The 19,732-nt window shown below is 37.6% G+C and overlaps 1 protein-coding gene across 1 annotated transcript in view; it reads left to right on the forward strand.

Moving 5' to 3' along the window:
• Nucleotides 1–11,914, forward strand: part of LOC306876541 (fidgetin) — a gene marked incomplete at its 3' end in the record, with an annotated part of 53,747 nt that extends 41,833 nt beyond the window's left edge. The window contains exon 2 of the mRNA XM_079427818.1: nt 9,693–11,914. Within this exon, the coding sequence (XP_079283944.1) occupies nt 9,701–11,914 (2,214 nt within the window). The 5' untranslated portion in view covers nt 9,693–9,700. The remainder of the gene's footprint in view (nt 1–9,692) is intronic.
• Between the last annotated feature and the right edge of the window lie 7,818 nt (nt 11,915–19,732).

Raw genomic sequence — 19,732 nt, forward strand, 5'->3', positions numbered from 1 at the left:
ATCTATTGTTCTAATGTTTGTCCTTTCTAACATTTGATCTATCGGTCTATCATTCTATCCATCTTTCGTTCTATCTATCTGTCTATCATTCTATCCATCTTTCGTTCTATCTATCGGTCTATCATTCTATCCATCTTTCGTTCTATCTATCGGTCTATCATTCTATCTATCTGTCTATCATTCTATCCATCTTTCGTTCTATCTATCGGTCTATCATTCTATCCATCTTTCGTTCTATCTATCGGTCTATCATTCTATCCATCTTTCGTTCTATCTATCGGTCTATCATTCTATCCATCTTTCGTTCTATCTATCGGTCTATCATTCTATCCATCTTTCGTTCTATCTATCGGTCTATCATTCTATCCATCTTTCGTTCTATCTATCGGTCTATCATTCTATCCATCTTTCGTTCTATCTATCTGTCTATCATTCTATCCATCTTTCGTTCTATCTATCGGTCTATCATTCTATTGGTCTATCTATCGGTCTATCATTCTATTGGTCTATCTATCGGTCTATCGTTCCATTCTATCGTTCTATCTATTGTTCTGTTTGTTCTTTCTAACATTTGTTCTATCTATCGGTCTATCTATCGTTCTATCTATCATTTTAACTATCATTCTATCAACTGTTATAATGTTCTACTACTACTCACAATGTTGCTTAATTTTGTTTTGTCAGAATCTTTACTAATATCATAAATACTCATTATGTCGTCCAGCCCAACTGGAAATGCAACCGTTAAATAAAAAAAATTAAAAAACTTCCCTCACTGTCCTCCACCGCGGTCAGGAAAATCGTGCGCTCCACAGCAGTTAGAGGGCCTTGACTAAATTTCTTGAGTAAATTAGGGGCTAAACGATGACCTCTGGACTCCGGCAGCATTTGAACGAGGACGACATGGATTTTCAAATTACCTTTTAAGTTGATATGTAAGATGAATTGCCATAATGATAGCGATTGAATTAGAAGCACATCCCAGACTCGCTCCAAAAGAGGAGAAAGAGAAAAGGCATGTGTGTGAGAGAGATCAGTAGAGTGCTGAAACAAAAACACGAGCTTGTTTTTATTTATAAATGTAATTAATGTGTGTCCACACTATTTGCACGCTTGTCATATGGAGTCCTCTGTTTGAGGCACATGAAAGCAAGAGGCTCTCATAATTGTGTTTACATCCGCAGATAAAAATCCCTGGGCTATAATGAACAGTAATTATAAATATTTTCCCGGGTTTTACAGGCCGCAGCCGCATCCATTGTGAGGCAGTGAAAGCAGGTTGCATGGCTTAATTATGACATTGCACAAGACTAAATGTAGCAGTCTGTGCGCGGCAGGCTAAACACTTCCACTGGCATAATCACACTCCGAGCTGACTTTAAAGAGCTCATTACTGTTAGCTTTCTAAAGAGCGCTTTATTAAACACAGTTACCTAATAAGCATCTTTGGTGGTGCAAATTGCCCAAAATGGTAATGAGTCTGATTAGGCCACGTTTCAATTATGACAGCTTCCTCCTAGGGCAACCGCATCCATCCACCCGCACCGAACGCCAGAGTGAGAAATGGCAAAAACAGGCCTTTTATGCCACGGAATTCTGCTAGAAACGATTGCATGTCAATGTTTTAGTGACTTTGTCGCGGTTTATTTATTCATTATTGGTTTATTTTCAAACCTTTTGTGAAAATTGTGGTTGGTTTTACTGACATTTTGGGGCGGTACCTTGCAGTCTGATTTCTTAAAAGTTGGACGGCAATGAATTAACAGCATTTAATTCAGGATAAATGAACAGTATTTTTAACTTAACACAGCATCTTATCTCCATTTATATGATGCAAGATCCCGAAACAGCAGCAATAAGATCATGCAATCTGATGCATATCTATTACAAATTTGATAACATTTGTAATTAACAAATTTTTAATAATTGTCATTTTAATTCTCTGCATTTTTGTCATTACCAGTCAAAATATCTAAACATCTTTAAAACAAGACTTATTTGCTTCTAAAATGTAATGCCTTTCAAATTATCCCATTTTGTGTGTGTGTGTGTGTGTGTGTGTGTGTGTGTGTGTGTGTGTAAAAAAAAAAAATGTGCAAAGCTAGTACTGCTAAAAATTTTAGACACTTGTGTACAAATGCTGTAAAATGAGGATGCTGTCAAAAATAATAGCATAAATAGATTTTCTTTATCAATTATCTTCTATTATCTAAATTAAATCAACATTTGGTGTGAGCATCCTTTGTGTTTAACGCAGCTTTTGCCCTCGGTGCATAGTTTTTAAGGTAACTTTGCAGGTAGGTTTCTTGAAGCATCTTGGAGATGTTGCCTCAATGTTGGAGATGTTGATCTCTGTGTGGAGCACTGGCTGTTGTCAGACAAAAATCTCACTGAATTATTACAGTTAATGGCAAAATGAATGTTTGGAAATGTAAACTGATATTTCCTCCTGACACACTACAGCAAAAGATAGAAATAACTGACTTAAAAACATTTTATAATACTTTATTTTTATTAGCCCATTGTCCAGTTGTTGTTTTTTTGTGTAAACCTATGTAAGCCATTGTTGTAAGAGAAATAAAACGATTCAAGATATATTTATTAAAATAATATCCTGTGCAATTTACCATCGCAACTGATTTTCTGTTGTTTTATAGATTTTTAGATATTTTCAACAGGAAAACCAGACAAAAACAATTGAAATGCTAAAAGATGTGAGACAACAGCAGAAGCTGTCAGTCTGATGGGTATGTATGAATTAACAATTTAAATACAGCTCAGATGGAACTGAGGGACTCGTCTGATTTATCCGAGTATTTGAGCAGTCAGAATGACCAAACTGCACATCTCTAGTCGATAGACACACACACACACACACCTCTCCGCCACCTCATAGCTTCCTTTCAGCAGCACAGTAATGAATTGAGAATGGTGCGAGCGGCTGTCCAATTTACGCACTGGGAAATTGGACAGACAGAGCGCAAGCTCGCCGCTGTTTGCTTAAAATCGGCCGAGGCTAGCCAGATTAATAGATCCGAAAAAGGTCAGCTTCTCTGTCTCATTGGCCATGATCACAGTGTCTGAAATTACACACTGCAGTGTATCGCCGCTCGCTCCCGCTCCCCCCGCCGTCCAAACTCAGTGTGTTGATCAGTGGCAGAACTAACAGAGCCATTAGACAAGCACAGATGATCAGTAATTACTGTCAGGTTTCAGCTTGTAATAGGTGAGGAATTATGGCGTATCTTTAATCATTCAGATCAACTAATTGTTGGATGTTCAGGAGAGAAAGTTGAATATTATCTTTCTGAAGTTTAGCTCGTTTTTGTCGTTGTGTGGTTGTGTTGGAGTAATTGTAAATGACTGGTTTCTACTTCGGGAGCCAGAAAGTCAGTGTTTTTGGCATAAAAAATGAAACCAAAATTTCTTGCAAATCAAACATGAACAAAAAACTAATGACATAGACTGAGTAGAATAAAAGTTTGTTGAAAGTCAATTGTGGTTTCTGGTTTTGAATGTAATGGCCATTATATATGGCCAATAATTCAATGCACTTCACATATTATCAACACAAACCTTATTTCATTTTGCTTTAAGTGAACCTTTATATATTGTATTTTGGGTCATTTTATTTTACTTGGTGTAGGTTTGTTAATAATTTTGAGGATGTCTATGTTTGACATACGTCTACCCAGTGCAAGTGTTTTATTATCAGTAAGATACTGTTACCATTTTTATTAATATTTTGAATCAGTTTATATTTTTATATTTTCCATTTAATTTTAATTTGTCATTTTTATAATATTTAATAAATTTTTGTAAATTTTACTTTTTTTTTTTAAATAAAGTATAATAATAAATATAAAAATAATAATAAATATAATAATATTTATTATAATATTATAAATATTATAATAAATAAAATAAATATAATAATAAAATAATATAAATATATATAATAATAAATATATATAAATAATAATAATAAATATATATATATATATATATATATATATATATATATATATATATATATATATATATATATATATATATATATATATATATATATATATATATATATATTCAATGCACCTTCAGAATATCTCGTCTAATGAAGTCCCGCATGCGATCAATCAGTCTTGCCAGCTTTTGTTCTGCATCTCACCAAAATAAGTGACAATGGTCAGCGTAATCTAAGATTTTCCAGCCGTAAAGTAGACCAGCAGACAGTGGTGAATTAAACAAAAGGGGGTTTTGTGAGAAGTCAATCAGTGGAAATTGTGCTTTGGGACCTCAGGCTGGCTCCAACCATCACTTTAATACAAATACAAGTGATTATATGACTATTCAGATTACACAGAGAAGAATTACTGCTGCTTAGGGCTGACGTTTGCTCTGCTCCTAAACCTAGTGAGCTGCCATGCTGCCTTCTAAGACAGCATCCTAACTAACTGGAACCTCACAAGTCAAGATTTGGAACAACATTAATAAATACAATAGAAGTAGTGTATACATTTTTAGTTCATTATCTAATGTAGTTACTGTATGTTAACAAATGAGACCTTTTTTATTTATATTTAATTGGGTATTTTGGTAGCACTTTATAATATGGTTCCATAGTTAGCATTAGTTACCATGAATTAACAAGGAAAAATACTTTCAAAGTATTGATTTCCTTAATGTTCATTTTAACATTTCTAATACGTTGATTTTGAGTGTTGAATGATTGTTGCTCATTCTTAGTTAATGCATTCACTCATTTTGAACTGATAGGAATTAAAGTGTTGCCTTTCTTTGAATTATGTCTAGCCGATATATACAAAGACTTTATGAACTGCGACATGATTGTAACTATAGTATGGTCACAGGAAGCACACTGTTGAGTGTTCGTTGGCATGTTCCCTTAGAAGTTAGCGAGCTCACCGATGACAGATTAGAGAGGCCCGAGTGACACTTTTATACCTCTAGTAGCGATAAGGATGTGCTTTTTGTGTTATTTATGTTTGTGTCAGTGTTAACCGAAACTTGAGCTCAGCATGGACTGGAATGAAGCTGATGGTTTAGAGGAGTAGAAACTCAGACTACACATGATTCATCTCTCTCTGCGTCTCGTTTTCCTCCTCCATTGTTCAATTATAATCCTCAAATCTTTCTCAAACGGTGCTGTCGCACAAAGCTCCCAATTCATGTTTAAACAAGCTATAGGGCCGACACTGTCTGAAGGGTCAAAGTAAGCATATAGAAGCAATTTACAAATACTGGCACATACATATGAGGTGAGTACTGCAATTCAAAGTGTCCAGAGCGACTCGCTATTCCTTCGTAAGATAAATCCTTGATGTTTCATTTCCAACTGCTTTAATCTTGTTGAGAGAGGTTTAATTTTTGTAATGGCTGGGTAATAGTGACGGCAAGTGAATTTGTTCTTTTGTTCGAGTGTAGTGTGTTTCATAAAACCCATCAAACCGCGAGACGAGAGCATTGTTTGAAATCTCTCTGTGTGCGCAGCGGAGGATTTCAACCTCTTGAAATGTCTTACTTTGTTGTAGAGCAAGTTAACACCCACATTCCTCACAAAGACCTGCCTGTGAGAGGAGCCATATATAAATATATTCCAAAGTGGAACATGAAAGAAGAGTAATAAATGCATTAACAAGTGGATGTACAGAAGCAGGGAGATAGTCGAACCGCTGAATTCCCAAGGTAATATTCGCCGGCGCTGCAGCCGCATGCTTTTTACACGGTTAAAAAAAAATGGAAAGCTTGTCCTCGGATGATAGCAAATATACATTCGGTGTTTAATAGGTTGTTGAAGGACAACAATCGATATTTACAAGCATATATTTGTTTTAAAAATACTCAAATCTGATATCAAATTTCTTGTTTGCAGGTATATTTTATACATGCACAGTCAAAATTCTTGCACTGTAAAAAAAAAAAAAAAAAAAAATTATTCTAACTTAAAATAATTTGTTACCCCTCTGATTTTAAATTTTTTAGTTTAGTCAACTAAAATATTCCAGTTGTACCTTAAATTAACATTGAGTAACTTCACATTTTTAGTTTAGTCAACTTGAAATTTTAAGTCAGCGGGGTAACAAATTATTTTAAGTTGAAAACTAATTGGAATTATTTTTTTTACAGTGTGTCAGTGAATGTTTAATATTTTATTTAACCTGACATTGGATCTATACAGTAGTAAACACACTGATAAAAATGTAAGATTTACTATTTTTACTCAGAAGTTGCTAGTAAATTTTTATAAATAATTACAAAGAAATGGCAAGTGACCAGGGTTAATATAGTTAACTAAAACGGAAACTAAAATCAAAACCATTAAAAAATAAAAAATAAAAAAAAACATTTGTTACATGAAGTAAAAGAAACTGAAGATTAACAAAAGATTAATGAAGTAAAATAAAAAATAAACATTTCTCATTATAATTTAGTTTAAATTTATGTACTAATATAACTAAAACGGAAATAAATAAATAAAAACTGTATAGAAATATCTAAAAATTAATGCTGTCAAATGATTAATCGCGATTAATCGCATCCAAAGTTTTTATTTACATAATATGAGTGTGTACTATGTATATTTATGTACATATAAATGCAAACACATGCATGTATATATTCAAGAAAAATTTTGTTTATATATTAAATGTATTTATATATAATGTAAAATATGAATATATAAATATATAAGCGTAGATATTTTCTAAATATATACTCTGTGTGTGTATTTATATATATATGCACATAATAAATATACACAGTACACATACATATATAATGTAAACAAAAACTTTTATTTTGGATGCGATTAATCGCGATTAATTGTTTCACAGCACAAATAAAAATCAACTACATTTGTAAAATTGAAATTAAAAAAAGAAAATATGAAAAACCTAAAACTGTAATAGTGTCTCAATGTTACTACTAATGCAACATTGAAGTAGAAAGACTGAAGTAGTATTTTCTTGTAAAATGTACTCCAATACAATGTTTTATTTAGGAGATTTTATTTTCTTTTTGTTTTCCTTGATGCAAAGCAACACAAAACAGCAAACCACAGTGTGTAAAATCTAATTTGTCTGCCCAGTTAAATGCATGAGGATCTGTTGAAAAAATTATTTTTTATGTAGATGTCACATGTCACTTGCATCGGCATAATTGCACCAAATAATTTTATTTTTCACATTTGCATGCAGCAATTTTGCACTTACAAATGCTCACACTAGAGACCTGCTTTTGGAAATTGAATAAGTGAAAGTCTGGACTCTGATAATGAAATGTTTTTATTTCTAGCAATTCTTACATAGGCGTTACATTGCTTATCAGTTGCTAATTGTGCTAGAACTGACATCTGTCCAGATTTGCGGCGCTGGTTTTATCCCTGGGCTTTATTAATGGGCTTGCTGGCATGTCTGCCATGTTCTTGCCAGCTTTCTTTGTCTTCAGCCTTTCTTAGTCATTAACTCGCGGGCCTGACAGCCTTGCCAGCCAAAGCAGCGATCCCTTTGACTAAAACCTTGTAAATTAACACAATTAGCTCAGCATCATCCTGCTAATTAGCTCTGTGTGTGTGTAGGGGGGGGTGTCTGGCCAGGCTGCTGGGGGATTCAGGCGAGGGAAAACCACATGCCCATCTTCTATTGTTGAGAAAGTGCTCTGATATACACACAATACACTGATGGGGTATCAAAGGGAATTTATTTATAGAGACATAGTGAGTAGACATCCCAGACTCTGCAAATACACCTAGGGCTAGGTGATATATTAAATATTTAGGTTATATTTGTGATGATTTTGCTGGCGGTGCAAAATTAAGTAATATTGCAAAATGCAGTGACTTCAGTGAACTCTTAATTTCCTCATTAAGTGACTGAAAGACTATGTAATTAGAGTAGTTTCACGATCCTTTGTCTCCTTAAAAAGATTTTAGCTTCAGTAGTGAAAGCAGCATTTGAGTTCGATTAATTTCCATAAACCTGTTCAAAGTGTCCGTTCCCATGAATTAAAATGATTTTGTTTCATTGCTCAATGTTCACAGGTGCTGCATTTTTTGTATATTAAAATGTTTTATTAAAATATATATGCATTATTGTTTTAACTCTGTATTGTTATATTGGTGGAAAATCTGGTTGTTTTTAACTAGATTTGCACTATATTTAGCTTCTTGCATTGTGTGTGTGTGTGTGTATAAATTATTATTTTTAACATTAGCATTACAGTAGCTATCAATTTTGGAGTTAATTGTTCGGTTGTTTATTCTAACCGATAACAGATTAATTTTATTTATGATGCACATGCTACAAGGAGTGTGATCTGTTTAGATCATGTTTTGAGAGGTATGTTAAGCTTTAAATAGCCAATTGCCATTGAGTACAGGAAAAGGTACAGCCTTTAGGCAATTTGACAGGCAATTTAGCGATCAAGGTACGTGTGCACATGGCTAACAGCTCGTAAACAGTGTCGTTTTCTGTGACATCTTCTTTCTTCTTTGTGCTGTGAATAGTGTTTGTGAGTGCTTAGGCCCAGTAAGCTCAGATAAGCAGGAGGTGTGTGCACAATAACACGCCTGCTGGACACTGCGGCCGAACGCTGTTGTCATCAGAAGTCTTCTACAGACGGCGAGAGTGTGCGCGCGACCACCCCCGTCATCCCGTCGGCTCTTGAGTAAATGTCTCTTTGATAATCCCATGCTGTGTCTAAGATGACAGCATATGTAACTGCTTGTGTTTGCAGATGGAGTTTGGGATTAAACTTGATGGTGGCTTTTGAGCCCCGGAGCCAATAAAAGACAGAGGCTGCGGAGAGAAAAGACAGCGAGAAAGAGAGAGGCAGAACCCAGAGCGTCAAAGTAAAAGAAGGAGAGAGAAAGGGGAGCATTAGAGCGAACGAGAGGGAGGCAGGCCTGTTTTTCCCCCTTTCCAGTTCCCTGTGCTCCGGGAGGCGGGCGGGCGGCAGACAGAAAGCTGTTGTAATTCATGCCGTGCTGTGAGTTTGTGTGATGAAAGCAGTAGAGCGCTGCCTGGGAGATTGCTTTGCTGCACTCCTCGAAGCAGATTTGAAACTGTCTGGGACTGCTTTAGATGAGAGTTGGATTATAGAGTGACCTGCGATGTCTGTGTCACTCGGCTGTGTGCAGGGTGCATTATACTGTGCTAACCAGGTGTTGGAGGCCCAAATCTGCACTGTTCCTGCGATACCAACTGTCAGCAGTGTCTGCGATATGAAGCCAAGACTCTCGGAGAGCTGGATGTGGGGAAAATGGAAATAATATTTTACTCTTGTTGTTGCCGTTTGTGTGTATTTTGTTTCTTTTCAATAGCAGTTGCTTATTGGATCACTGATTCTGACGTGTCAAAAAAGAAAACCCTGAAAAGCCCAGTGGTCGACCAATGTGTTTTTAATGGCCAGCATTAATTTCTGTATAACACTTTTTTTTTTGCAATATTTACAGTTCTCTAAAAAAAAAAATTCAAAACAGAATATATGCATGAAAATGTATTTTAAACATTATGTAATTAACATTTGCAAGCCATAACTGTGCAAAACATATATTTGGCTCAAAATTCACAAAAAATTGTACTACCCATCAACACTAAGTCACATGACCACTTCCGTTATAGTTTCTCTGCAAGTTTCTCACACGTGCTTGTTTTTCTTTGTTGATTGTTTAGGCTTAAAGATGCAGTGGACCCCAGAGCATGCGCAGTGGGCCGAGCAACATTTTGACATCTCATCCACCACACGTTCCCCCGCACATAAAGCAGAGGCATACCGCGGACACCTGCAGCGGACCTACCAGTATGCCTGGGCCAATGACGATATATCAGCACTGACGGCCTCCAACCTTCTGAAGAAGTACGCAGAGAAGTATTCTGGTATCCTGGAGGGTCCCAGCGAGCGGGCGCTCCTGTGCTCATACTCCGAGAGTGCCCCAGGACTCTTGAACGGACGCAAGTCGGAGAGCGAAGCATGGCAGGAAGGGATCTACCCAATGACCTGTGCTGCAGATGTGGTTTCTGCAAGTAAGACTGGCATGACGCCCGCCCTGCCTCCTCCAGATGTTACGGCAAGTGTCGGCAGCTCCACGGGGGTGCCGAGTAGCTTGAGCGAGCCCAGCTACTCCAGCAGTAACTGCGGGAATCATGCGTCTTCTGCACTGCACTCGGGGATCCCCTCTCAGGAATTCGCTAGCAGTTACAATGGCTCGTACTTGCATTCCACTTACAGCGGCGGGCAAAGCACACCAGCTCTCCCGTCTCCACATCCCTCACCATTGCACAGCGCTGGGCTCCTTCAGCCTCCACCTCCGCCACCTCCAACCCTAGTGCCCAGCTACAATGCAAGTTCCCCCAATCTTTCCAGTTACAATTACCCTCCAGCAGGTTATCCCCCACAGACTGCTGTTGCCCCAGGCTACAGCCCAGGAGGAGCACCCCCTCCCTCAGCTTACTTGCCCTCAGGCATTGCTGCCCCCACTCCCCTACCCCCTTCCACCCTTCCCGGTTACTCCTACCAGTCCCACAACCATGCACCAATTGCACCAACACCTTTGAACGGCAGTTCGGCCAACACACTGAAAAGGAAAGCGTTTTACATGACAGGCCAGGGAGATATGGACTCCAGTTATGGAAATTTCAACTATAGCCAGCAGCGTTCTGCTCAAAGCCCCATGTACAGAATGCCAGACAACAGTCTTGTTGACTCAACCAGGGGGAATGGATTTGAGAGGAACGCTGACACATCATCTTTGGCGTTTAAGCCCACAAAGCAGTCAATGCCACCGGATCAGCAGCGGAAATTCGGCAGCCAGTCTGGCAGGGCACTAACCCCTCCTTCTTACGGATCCTCCAAAGGCTCCTTGGGATCCCTGCGACCAGGCGAGTCATTTGGAAAGTTTGGTTCCCCCGTTTTGAGTGACCACGGTGACGACAACAGACAGCATCACCCGCATTCCATTGGCACTGCCACTTCATCCAGCCACCCTGCTGAGGAGCAGTTAAAAAACAGCGATGCTAGTTTGGTAGAGATGGTCACCACTGAGATTTTGCAGCAGACACCCCCTGTGGATTGGAGTGACATTGCTGGACTGGAGATGGCAAAAGCCACCATCAAAGATGAGGTCCTGTGGCCTATTCTGAGGCCAGACATGTTCAGCGGTATGGCCACATTACCTCGCAGCATCCTTCTCTTTGGACCTCAGGGCACGGGCCGGACTCTGCTCGGACGGTGTATGGCCAGTCAGCTTGGCGCAGCTTTCCTCCTCCTTAGTGGCTCCGCACTGGTCACAAAATGGCTTGGAGAGGGCGAGAAGATCGTTCAGGCCTCGTTCCTTGTCGCTCGCTGCCGGCAGCCTTCGGTGGTTTTCATCAGCGATGTAGATCTGCTGTTGTCTGCCCAGTTGAGCGAAGAAAGTCCTGTGAACCGAATCAAGAGTGAACTCCTCCTTCAGCTCGATGGAGTTCTAAGTTCTCCAGAGGAACATGTTCTAGTAGTATGTTCCACCAGCAAACCTGAAGAGATTGATGAGTCTCTACGAAGGTACTTTGTAAAGCGGTTGCTCGTCCCCTTACCGGATGCAACCGCTCGACACCAGATAATCAGCCAGCTGCTCTCACAGCACAACTACTGCCTCAGCGACAAAGAGGTTGCGCTGCTTGTTCAGCGGACAGACGGCTTCTCCGGGTTGGATGTGGTCCGACTTTGCCAGGAGGCCATGGTTGGTCCTCTCCATGGCATGTCCGGTGCAGACCTTACCGGAATGATGCCAGGTCAGATGAGACCAGTGTCATACCAAGACTTTGAGAATGTGTTTTGTAAAATCCAGCCCAGCATATCACAGAAAGAACTCGATACATACACTGAATGGAATAAGATGTTTGGCTGTAGTCAGTAAAGAGCAAGGGCGTAATGAAATCTGTGGGGTGACCTCCTCTACTCTTAGAGAGGATACAATTCAGAATTCTTTGGGTGACACATGCAGTTAAACAGTGTGGTTATTACAAATGTAGATGACCCCTAAAGAAGAACCTGAAGGACGGTCAGATACAGTTGAATGATGCATGGCTGTACTTAAGTCAAGGTCTGGCCCTTTGCACATAATCCAGACAGAGAAATACTGTTTTCTGGGCTCAGTACTACAGACGCAGAGCTCTGCTTACTGAGGAACTCTGTAAGTGAGGACAAACTTCTTTGTGTATAAATATCATTCTGCTGTTTTTGAGATTTTGTTGCTATGAAGTGCCTGAAGTGGTGCTTTATTGATTTGTATTTGGATTTGTTTGCCTCACCATCTACATTGGTGGCATGTGCTAATATAGAGAGCTTTAACATGAATCTAAATCAGACATGTTCTGCTTTTCGTTCCTTTCCTTGTTTTCGACACTTCTCTCAAAAGAACAACAGTATTCCTCAATCAAGTCTGACCTGTAGACCCCAGGAAGGGCAGGATAAGGTCCATGTTGTACTTTGAATCTGAATCCTAAGTTAAGAAATTCGTTTGTTTGATTTTCTTCAAAAACTCAGGAAAGTGATTGTGATTTGTACAGTACCTCAAAAAAGATTATGCGATAGCATTACATACTGCTGACTACATTGGGTTTGGTTTCTAATTTGCTTCTTCTAAAATTCTAGGTTTACCTCAACCAATTAAAAAAAATGAAAAGGATATGACTATGAATGTAACCAGAACATTTCTGGGTTGTTTGGAAGAAAAATTTGGGGAGTTTCTTTTTCTTTCGTTATATTCTTATTGTTCTTTCTAAATTACGTTTAAATTCCATTGTGGACATTGCTTTAAGTTTTGAAAGCAGAATTGTGTGCCAGTATTGACTACAGCACCTGTTCCTCCCTGCATAGCACAGTTCAGACTCTACAACGAACGCTCAGAGATGGGCACTATCTGTTGTGTAGATAAGGTTCATCCGAAACCACATCCATGCCAGAGTATGCAGTAGACATTTGCGTGTTTGTCTCCTCTCTGCAGAATAGAGTTGGGGTGAACCAAACTTTACAAAGAGGCTACCAGATTCTTGAAGTGGAAATATTTTCACATTCTTCGTAACAGTTACGTACGTTTCGTTTTTGTTTTGGACTCTGTCCTGCTGCTGTGTGGTGTTGGTGTAAAGATATTTGAAGGATCACGTGTACCCTGCATTCTGTTCTACCTCAGTTTAGCACTATTTTCTCTGCAACTAGAACAGAAAGATGAGAGCTTGGTGTCTTCAACCTCTTTAGGTTTGCTCTGCTCCGAAGCCTCCATAAAGAACAAGCTGCCTTTTTTACAAAAAAAAGAAACAACAAATGTTTTTCTCAAACTACCTGTGCAATTCTTCTGCTTTGAGTGCCCAGATGACTCTAAACACCCCTTTGTGTAAACACACACACATATTATTGATGGGGGTCTGTGCGGGGGCACTTACTGGGGCCACGTTGCCAAAAGCCAGAAACATACTCTACGCAAGTGCACATGCTTATAGCAATGCAGGTTAAAAGATTGCTAGCGTTGTTGCTTTCCAAAATGCGTCGAACTACAATTCATAACGTAATGCGAGTGACACTAAAGTATCATTACTATAAACATTTTCTACATTTATGCTGCATCCCAATTTGCATACTGTTTGTCCTAAATAGTGTTCAAAATGATAATTACTGTGTCTCAAATGGTGGTAGGCCTTTGTTGAAATGAGTGTTCCAAAGGTGCTCGTGTGGTTCCATGCACACTTTAACGGCTAATATTGCCCACAACCCAATCCATCAATTAGAACTACAAAAACAATAGGCTATATATATACTGTATGTAATGTTATCCACATTATTATATAACATTGTGCGCTTTTGTAAAGATATGTTTGGTCATTACATTTTAAATGCATCTTTATGCAAACAGACTGGCAGATCAATATGATACTTAATTTCTCTCCAATATAGTAGAAAACTAAATTAAATGCAATGTGGAGGAAGTTAACTGTGACAAGATGATTGACAGGGTAGTTTAAACGGTGATGGGATACACATAACCAAGCAACAGATCTGTCTGTTAAAGATGCAATTATGATGAAATTGTATATACCAAAGAGAACATATTTTTAGGACTTAGTATAAGGCGGCGAATTGGGATACAGCATCAATACAGCTACTATAATGGCGGCACAACCGTTCATTTCTAGAATCTTGCTGAGCAAGTTAGTCAAACTCTTTATATTTATAGTTACCTGGTGCAGACATTTGCAAGCATGTAACGCTGCAGCCCGGAAACCTGCAAGTGGGAGGGACTTGCGCCCCAAATAGGTTGGGAGAGGGTAGGTTTAGGGTTGGGTTTGGTGTAGGTGATATTAAAAATCCCACCCATTTGCAGCTGACCCGCCCATTTGGAGCTGGCTCCGACCTCCGTTTATACCTAACTCGACATTTAAGGAAACTCCATCGCCCCCTTGAGTATGGAGGTATCTTACTTTGTGCAACAGGCTCTTGCAATGCTTGCATTCGTGTACTTGCATACAGTATGTTTCTAGCCTAAGGTAGCACAGGATGTTGGTAACTGTAAGAGGAAACTTGTGTTTGAATGTATTTTTTGTTTGTTTCTTGATATGTTTACTTTCACTGATCATTTGTGTCAGCTTTTTTTGTCTAGCACTAGAGAGTTGAAGCGGTGTTCCCTCAATCATTCTCTTTTTTTCTGCCTTTATATCATGCGTCTCAAATGTTGGAAAGGATGCACTGTTTTCAGCTCTTTTTTTTTTTCCACTGCAGTGTAATTTGACACCATTTTAAGGTGCTTATTTAGCAGTTGGAGGCACCAGACCTCCAATACATGTGTATATATATGACATATCCTTGAAGAAATATCTGCTTTTTTGACAGACATCCAGATAGTCTTTTCAGTAGCTGTGAGACACCACTTTCTTCACTATGTTCGTAAAGTGATATGTACACCCAAAGGACTACGATTTCTAGTCTTGTTTTGTCGTCTAAAGTGGAAACCATTTTTTTTCTTAAGTGGTATTTTCATTCTGCTTTCTTGTTTTTGTTTTGTGTTGTTTTGAAGAAAAGTTACTATTGTGCAATTTGTCAAATGCACTTTTAACGTTTTGTGTTAATCACACTTAATTGTCCTCCCTCAAAACCAAAGCGAACAAAACTATTTAAGATCAAAATCTGATCCGTATCTCTGAAGATTTGAATTCATCCACACATTTAGGGAAATTTCAATGGGACTTCACCTGTGATATCCACAAAGTTTAGCTCTGTTTTGTTTAAAATAATCATACTCTGGATTTCAAAGCCAAATAGCACTGATGAACAAAACCCACAATGACCCTGAAAAGAGAAATGATTTTTCAGTCCTACCGCTGGTGTTGTTTTTAGGGCTGGTGTGCTACGCTAATGTTTGTAGCCTAAATGCCCTTGAACAAAACACATTACTACATTTTATTCTTGAAAGCTCTTTGTAGTTGGTTAAAGGAATGTTCTTGACAGCGTTAGTAGCGTAATATCAATTAAGACAGAAAATAGTTTTGGGCTCGACACTCCTTTTAATGCAAACCAAGGTCACTGTAACATTTACAAGAACATGGGTATAGTTATTTTTGTTTGCAAATTATAACAAATATTATAGTCTAGTTTGATTTAATATAATTTACCATCTTTGTTGAAGCTGTATCCAATTTTTTTAACTTCAGCGTCATGACCGTGTACAGTAAAGCCAACAACTCACAGGAATTATCATGATATTCATCCACTAGAAGCGTATTCCCACTTCAGAAAGGTCAATTTAAACAAATTTACAGCTTTGTGCTGCATAATTCATGTAAGTGCGTTAACAAAAATGCTTTTAAACCCTCCAGCACTCTTGACCTGTTTACTTCCATTCTAAGTGTTACTGTAACTATGAATTTTGATTTGTTTTTTAAAAAACGGAGGGATTAGTCCAAATGATTTTCAGCGGTAATCAATAATATGCCATCGATAGAGCTTAGCTTGCATTGAACCGGAATATTCCTTTAATTGATTGCAAAGAAAAAGGAAATGTGGGAACATCCAAAAAGTACAAAGATATAAAGCACATCTCCTGTGTAGATATGAATACACTTGATTTTCGTTCTGTTCTGCTCCGGTTTGTGTGTTAATTTGCTTCAGCGCTGTTGTGGATGGTTGTTTCTTTCAAGTGTCACCAGTGTTTGTTTTTCAACCATTATTCTTTACGACCATTTCTACCTCATTGCTACATATTGGCATGTAGTACTTATGTTCTGTCTTTTTTGAATGTCACACATTTGTATAAAAGAAAATAAAAAGGAAGAAAAATGTATAAAAACAATTTAAAAGAACGAAAAAAAAAAAAAAAAAATGAAAAAGGCTTGTTCTTTAACTTGAGCAGTCTACCTCAGAAAGACTGTCTGTCCGTACACTGAGCAGTGGAGAGTAGCTGCACATACTGAAAAGACACATTAGGCAGAGACGATGCACACTGACCACACCAACTCGCCGATTCGTTATGCTGCCGCGATCTGGGATATTGTGGACTGTATAGGTCTTCTCCAAGGTCTCTACATGCAAATTTTTCCTTTAATTTTTCAATTGAAGTAAATCGCTTTCCCCCTTTGTGAACTGTAGTGTGCATGTGGATGTGTATGTGTGTGCACTTATTATGAAGTGTGTAAGTGTGCAGTTTTCTATATGAAAATTCTATATGAAATGTAGGTGCATTTCATATACCATATTTGTACATTAGATACACTTGCACATTTGTGTACTTAATGTACATTCGTTATTAGTATAACATTTTGAAACGCACCACATGTTAATATGTGTGTGTATGTACAATATTGCCATGATTACATTCAACGTAAATGTATTTTCATGTATGCATAGGGACAAAGGACAATAAAAGATCATTCAAATGCTTTTGAAACGTCGTGTTTTATTTTTCTTTTCTGCTGCATTCCAGATGCATCACAATTTTAGTTCAAATCTCTCTATGAATCTCTCAATGCTTTTGCTTTTCTGCATTGAAATTAAATGACATGGTAAATGGAAAGATGTATTTGAGAGAGACCTATACACTGCACAATATATCAAACATTAAGGGGCTTTTTTTTGTGAAGTTGATAGTTACTAATAACTGGGCACCAGCATAGACATCCAGTAAAAGCAAAGTCTTTTTTTTTTTTTTTTTTTTTACATTTATGATTTGCATTTATGTCTTTAATTTTGTTTGGAAATGCACACTCATTTTCATGTGTGAATGTACAAATTTATAAATGCTAATGGATTTTTCAGGAGCCAGCCAATAAAATCTAATCTAACATCTGTACAAAACTATTAACCCCCTCAAATGGTAGGAACCTGTATTTCGTTCTCTCAATCAGCCGCAATATGAATAATACAGCTTGAATTATTTATGATCATTTTAGGATGCTTTTCTGTAAAGCAGCTTTGATTGTGAAAAGCACTCTTTCCCTTTTTGCAACATTCAATACATAAATTTTGATATTTATATATGTACTCTGAATTGGTGTATACATGATATACTGTGGATAAAATAGCACAACAGTTTGGATTCTATCTTAATTTCCCTTGGTGGTATATTAGTGCACTATTTGGGACAGAGCCTTTGAGTGATGTTTGAAAGAAAAAAAAAGATTTTTGAATATATTTATTGTAAAAGTTAGTTTGAACTGATTTATGGACATTAATACATTTTTGCTTCTGAATTTATAGTTTGACATCTTGCAACTTGAAAATCATCACTACATATAACTATACAATGTTGATAATCGGTTTATCATCATAAAAATCCTTATTACTATCCATTGTTTTGCCCAGCCCTAGTACACTGAGACTAGGGCCTGAAGTTTTTACAACACAACCCATTTAAAGGCTGTGCACTTTTGCATTAAACAAAAACTAAAGCTTTTAAAGCACAATACCTGGAGTTTAAGCAGCACATTTCCAGCGTGCACGCCTTAAAACGAGTCGTCCTGATGCTACCCAGTAATTACGCTTCTGAAAGATGACCATTAGCATCTGTTTCCAAAACCATTTGCTGCATTTCTTAAATAGTTTCCATTGTTTGTGATATTTCATTATTCTTCATTTCGAATAAGACATTCCATTAATGCCCTGGATTCCCCCCCTTTTTTTGATGGCATAATTATGTAGTTGGATGGTCTATGCGTGGGAAGCTGCAGTACAATTAACATTGGGAAGTTGGTGCATTTGGTGCCCATGGCTGTTTCATTTGTAAAGAGCTGTGTGTCATTTCCACGGCTGTACATGTTAAAATGCTCTCTCCTAATGGATGCTATTCAACAGGGTCCTCCACAGAAACGCAGGGAGCGCGCTCGCGACGAGGGGACGATGAGAAGTGTTTTTTATCGAGGTGATCATGTTTGTAATTTATGTCTTAAATACAGAAAGAAGGTGAACGTCACATGCAGTTTGTGTTTATGGCCTCTTTGTGGGAAGATAAATTCACGCAAACGCCTTCAGAATCAGACACTAATGGGAGACACGTTGTAATTGCTTTCTCATTTTGACTGTACATTTCCTTTTTATTTCAAATACCTGGAAGGTTGCCTCAGTGTTCATTAAAATGCAATTAATTCTGCAACTCTGCTGTTGAGAGCATGGTGTCTGCAAGTCTCCTTTACTTCGATATAGGTCACAGCGTGGCAGCCAATACCGGCTAGTGTTGCTGAGTCATGCATCGACTGATGTTGGCTTCTAATCAGGAGGCTTTAGCACCATCAAACGTCTCTGGTCACTTTTTATTTCCTTAAGCTTGTCCTTAATGCTACAGCTCAGGTATCACACATTTGTATTGCTCAGAAACATATAGTGCTTTATATTTTATTTATTCATATGATTGGGCCAATGAACGCATATCCAATAGAAATTAATTCATACATATACGGCAAGACACCATAGGTTAACAGGGTAAACCTTTTTTTTTTTTTTTTTTTTTTTGGATTACAAGTTTTCTGAAATCAAATATGCACTAATATGCATAATTTTCCAGAGCAGAATTTTAAAGCCAAGTTCAAAATTCTTGCTGCCTTTTTTTTTTTTTTAATTCGCTCCATAAATCAGAAAATGCTGTCAAATGTCAGGTGGGGAAAAAAAAAGTCATTTTCATGATTTTAGGAATAAAATGTTGAATAAAATCAGGCTAGTTATGCATAAATAAACCCTTCTGTAAAATTATTCAGAATATAGATGGGAATAAAAGTGTCAAGTTTGGTGTATATAAGCAAAAGTGCTAATGAAGATGAGAATCTGCAGGCAAATAGATCAAATGCAATAAAATAAACCCTTAAAATGTTTTCTGTCCACTTGTCTAAAACAACACATTATGAAAATCCAAATTCTCAAAACTGACCAGTGCATGGGAAAAAAAAACAATAGTATAACATATAGTGCCTTGCCTTAAATTATTAAAACAAATTTCAAGGTAATGACCTACAATCAAATACAAAATGAAGGACAAAATCGTCCTTTTTTTAAATGTGCATCTGAATTTCTTGGTATAACACTTCAGGATTTATCCATAACTTTGGCTTTTGAAATGAATGCTATTTTTTTTTTTTTAAACCATATTGTCATACTACTCTTGCAGCCATGTATATACCTACTGTATACCGTGCATAATATGCTAATTCTCTATACGTGCAATACCTACTACATTTGCTAAAAATGTGTAATCTACACAACG

Source organism: Barbus barbus (assembly GCF_936440315.1).
Source record: "Barbus barbus genome assembly, chromosome: 10".
In the NCBI taxonomy this organism is placed as follows: Eukaryota; Metazoa; Chordata; class Actinopteri; order Cypriniformes; family Cyprinidae; genus Barbus; species Barbus barbus.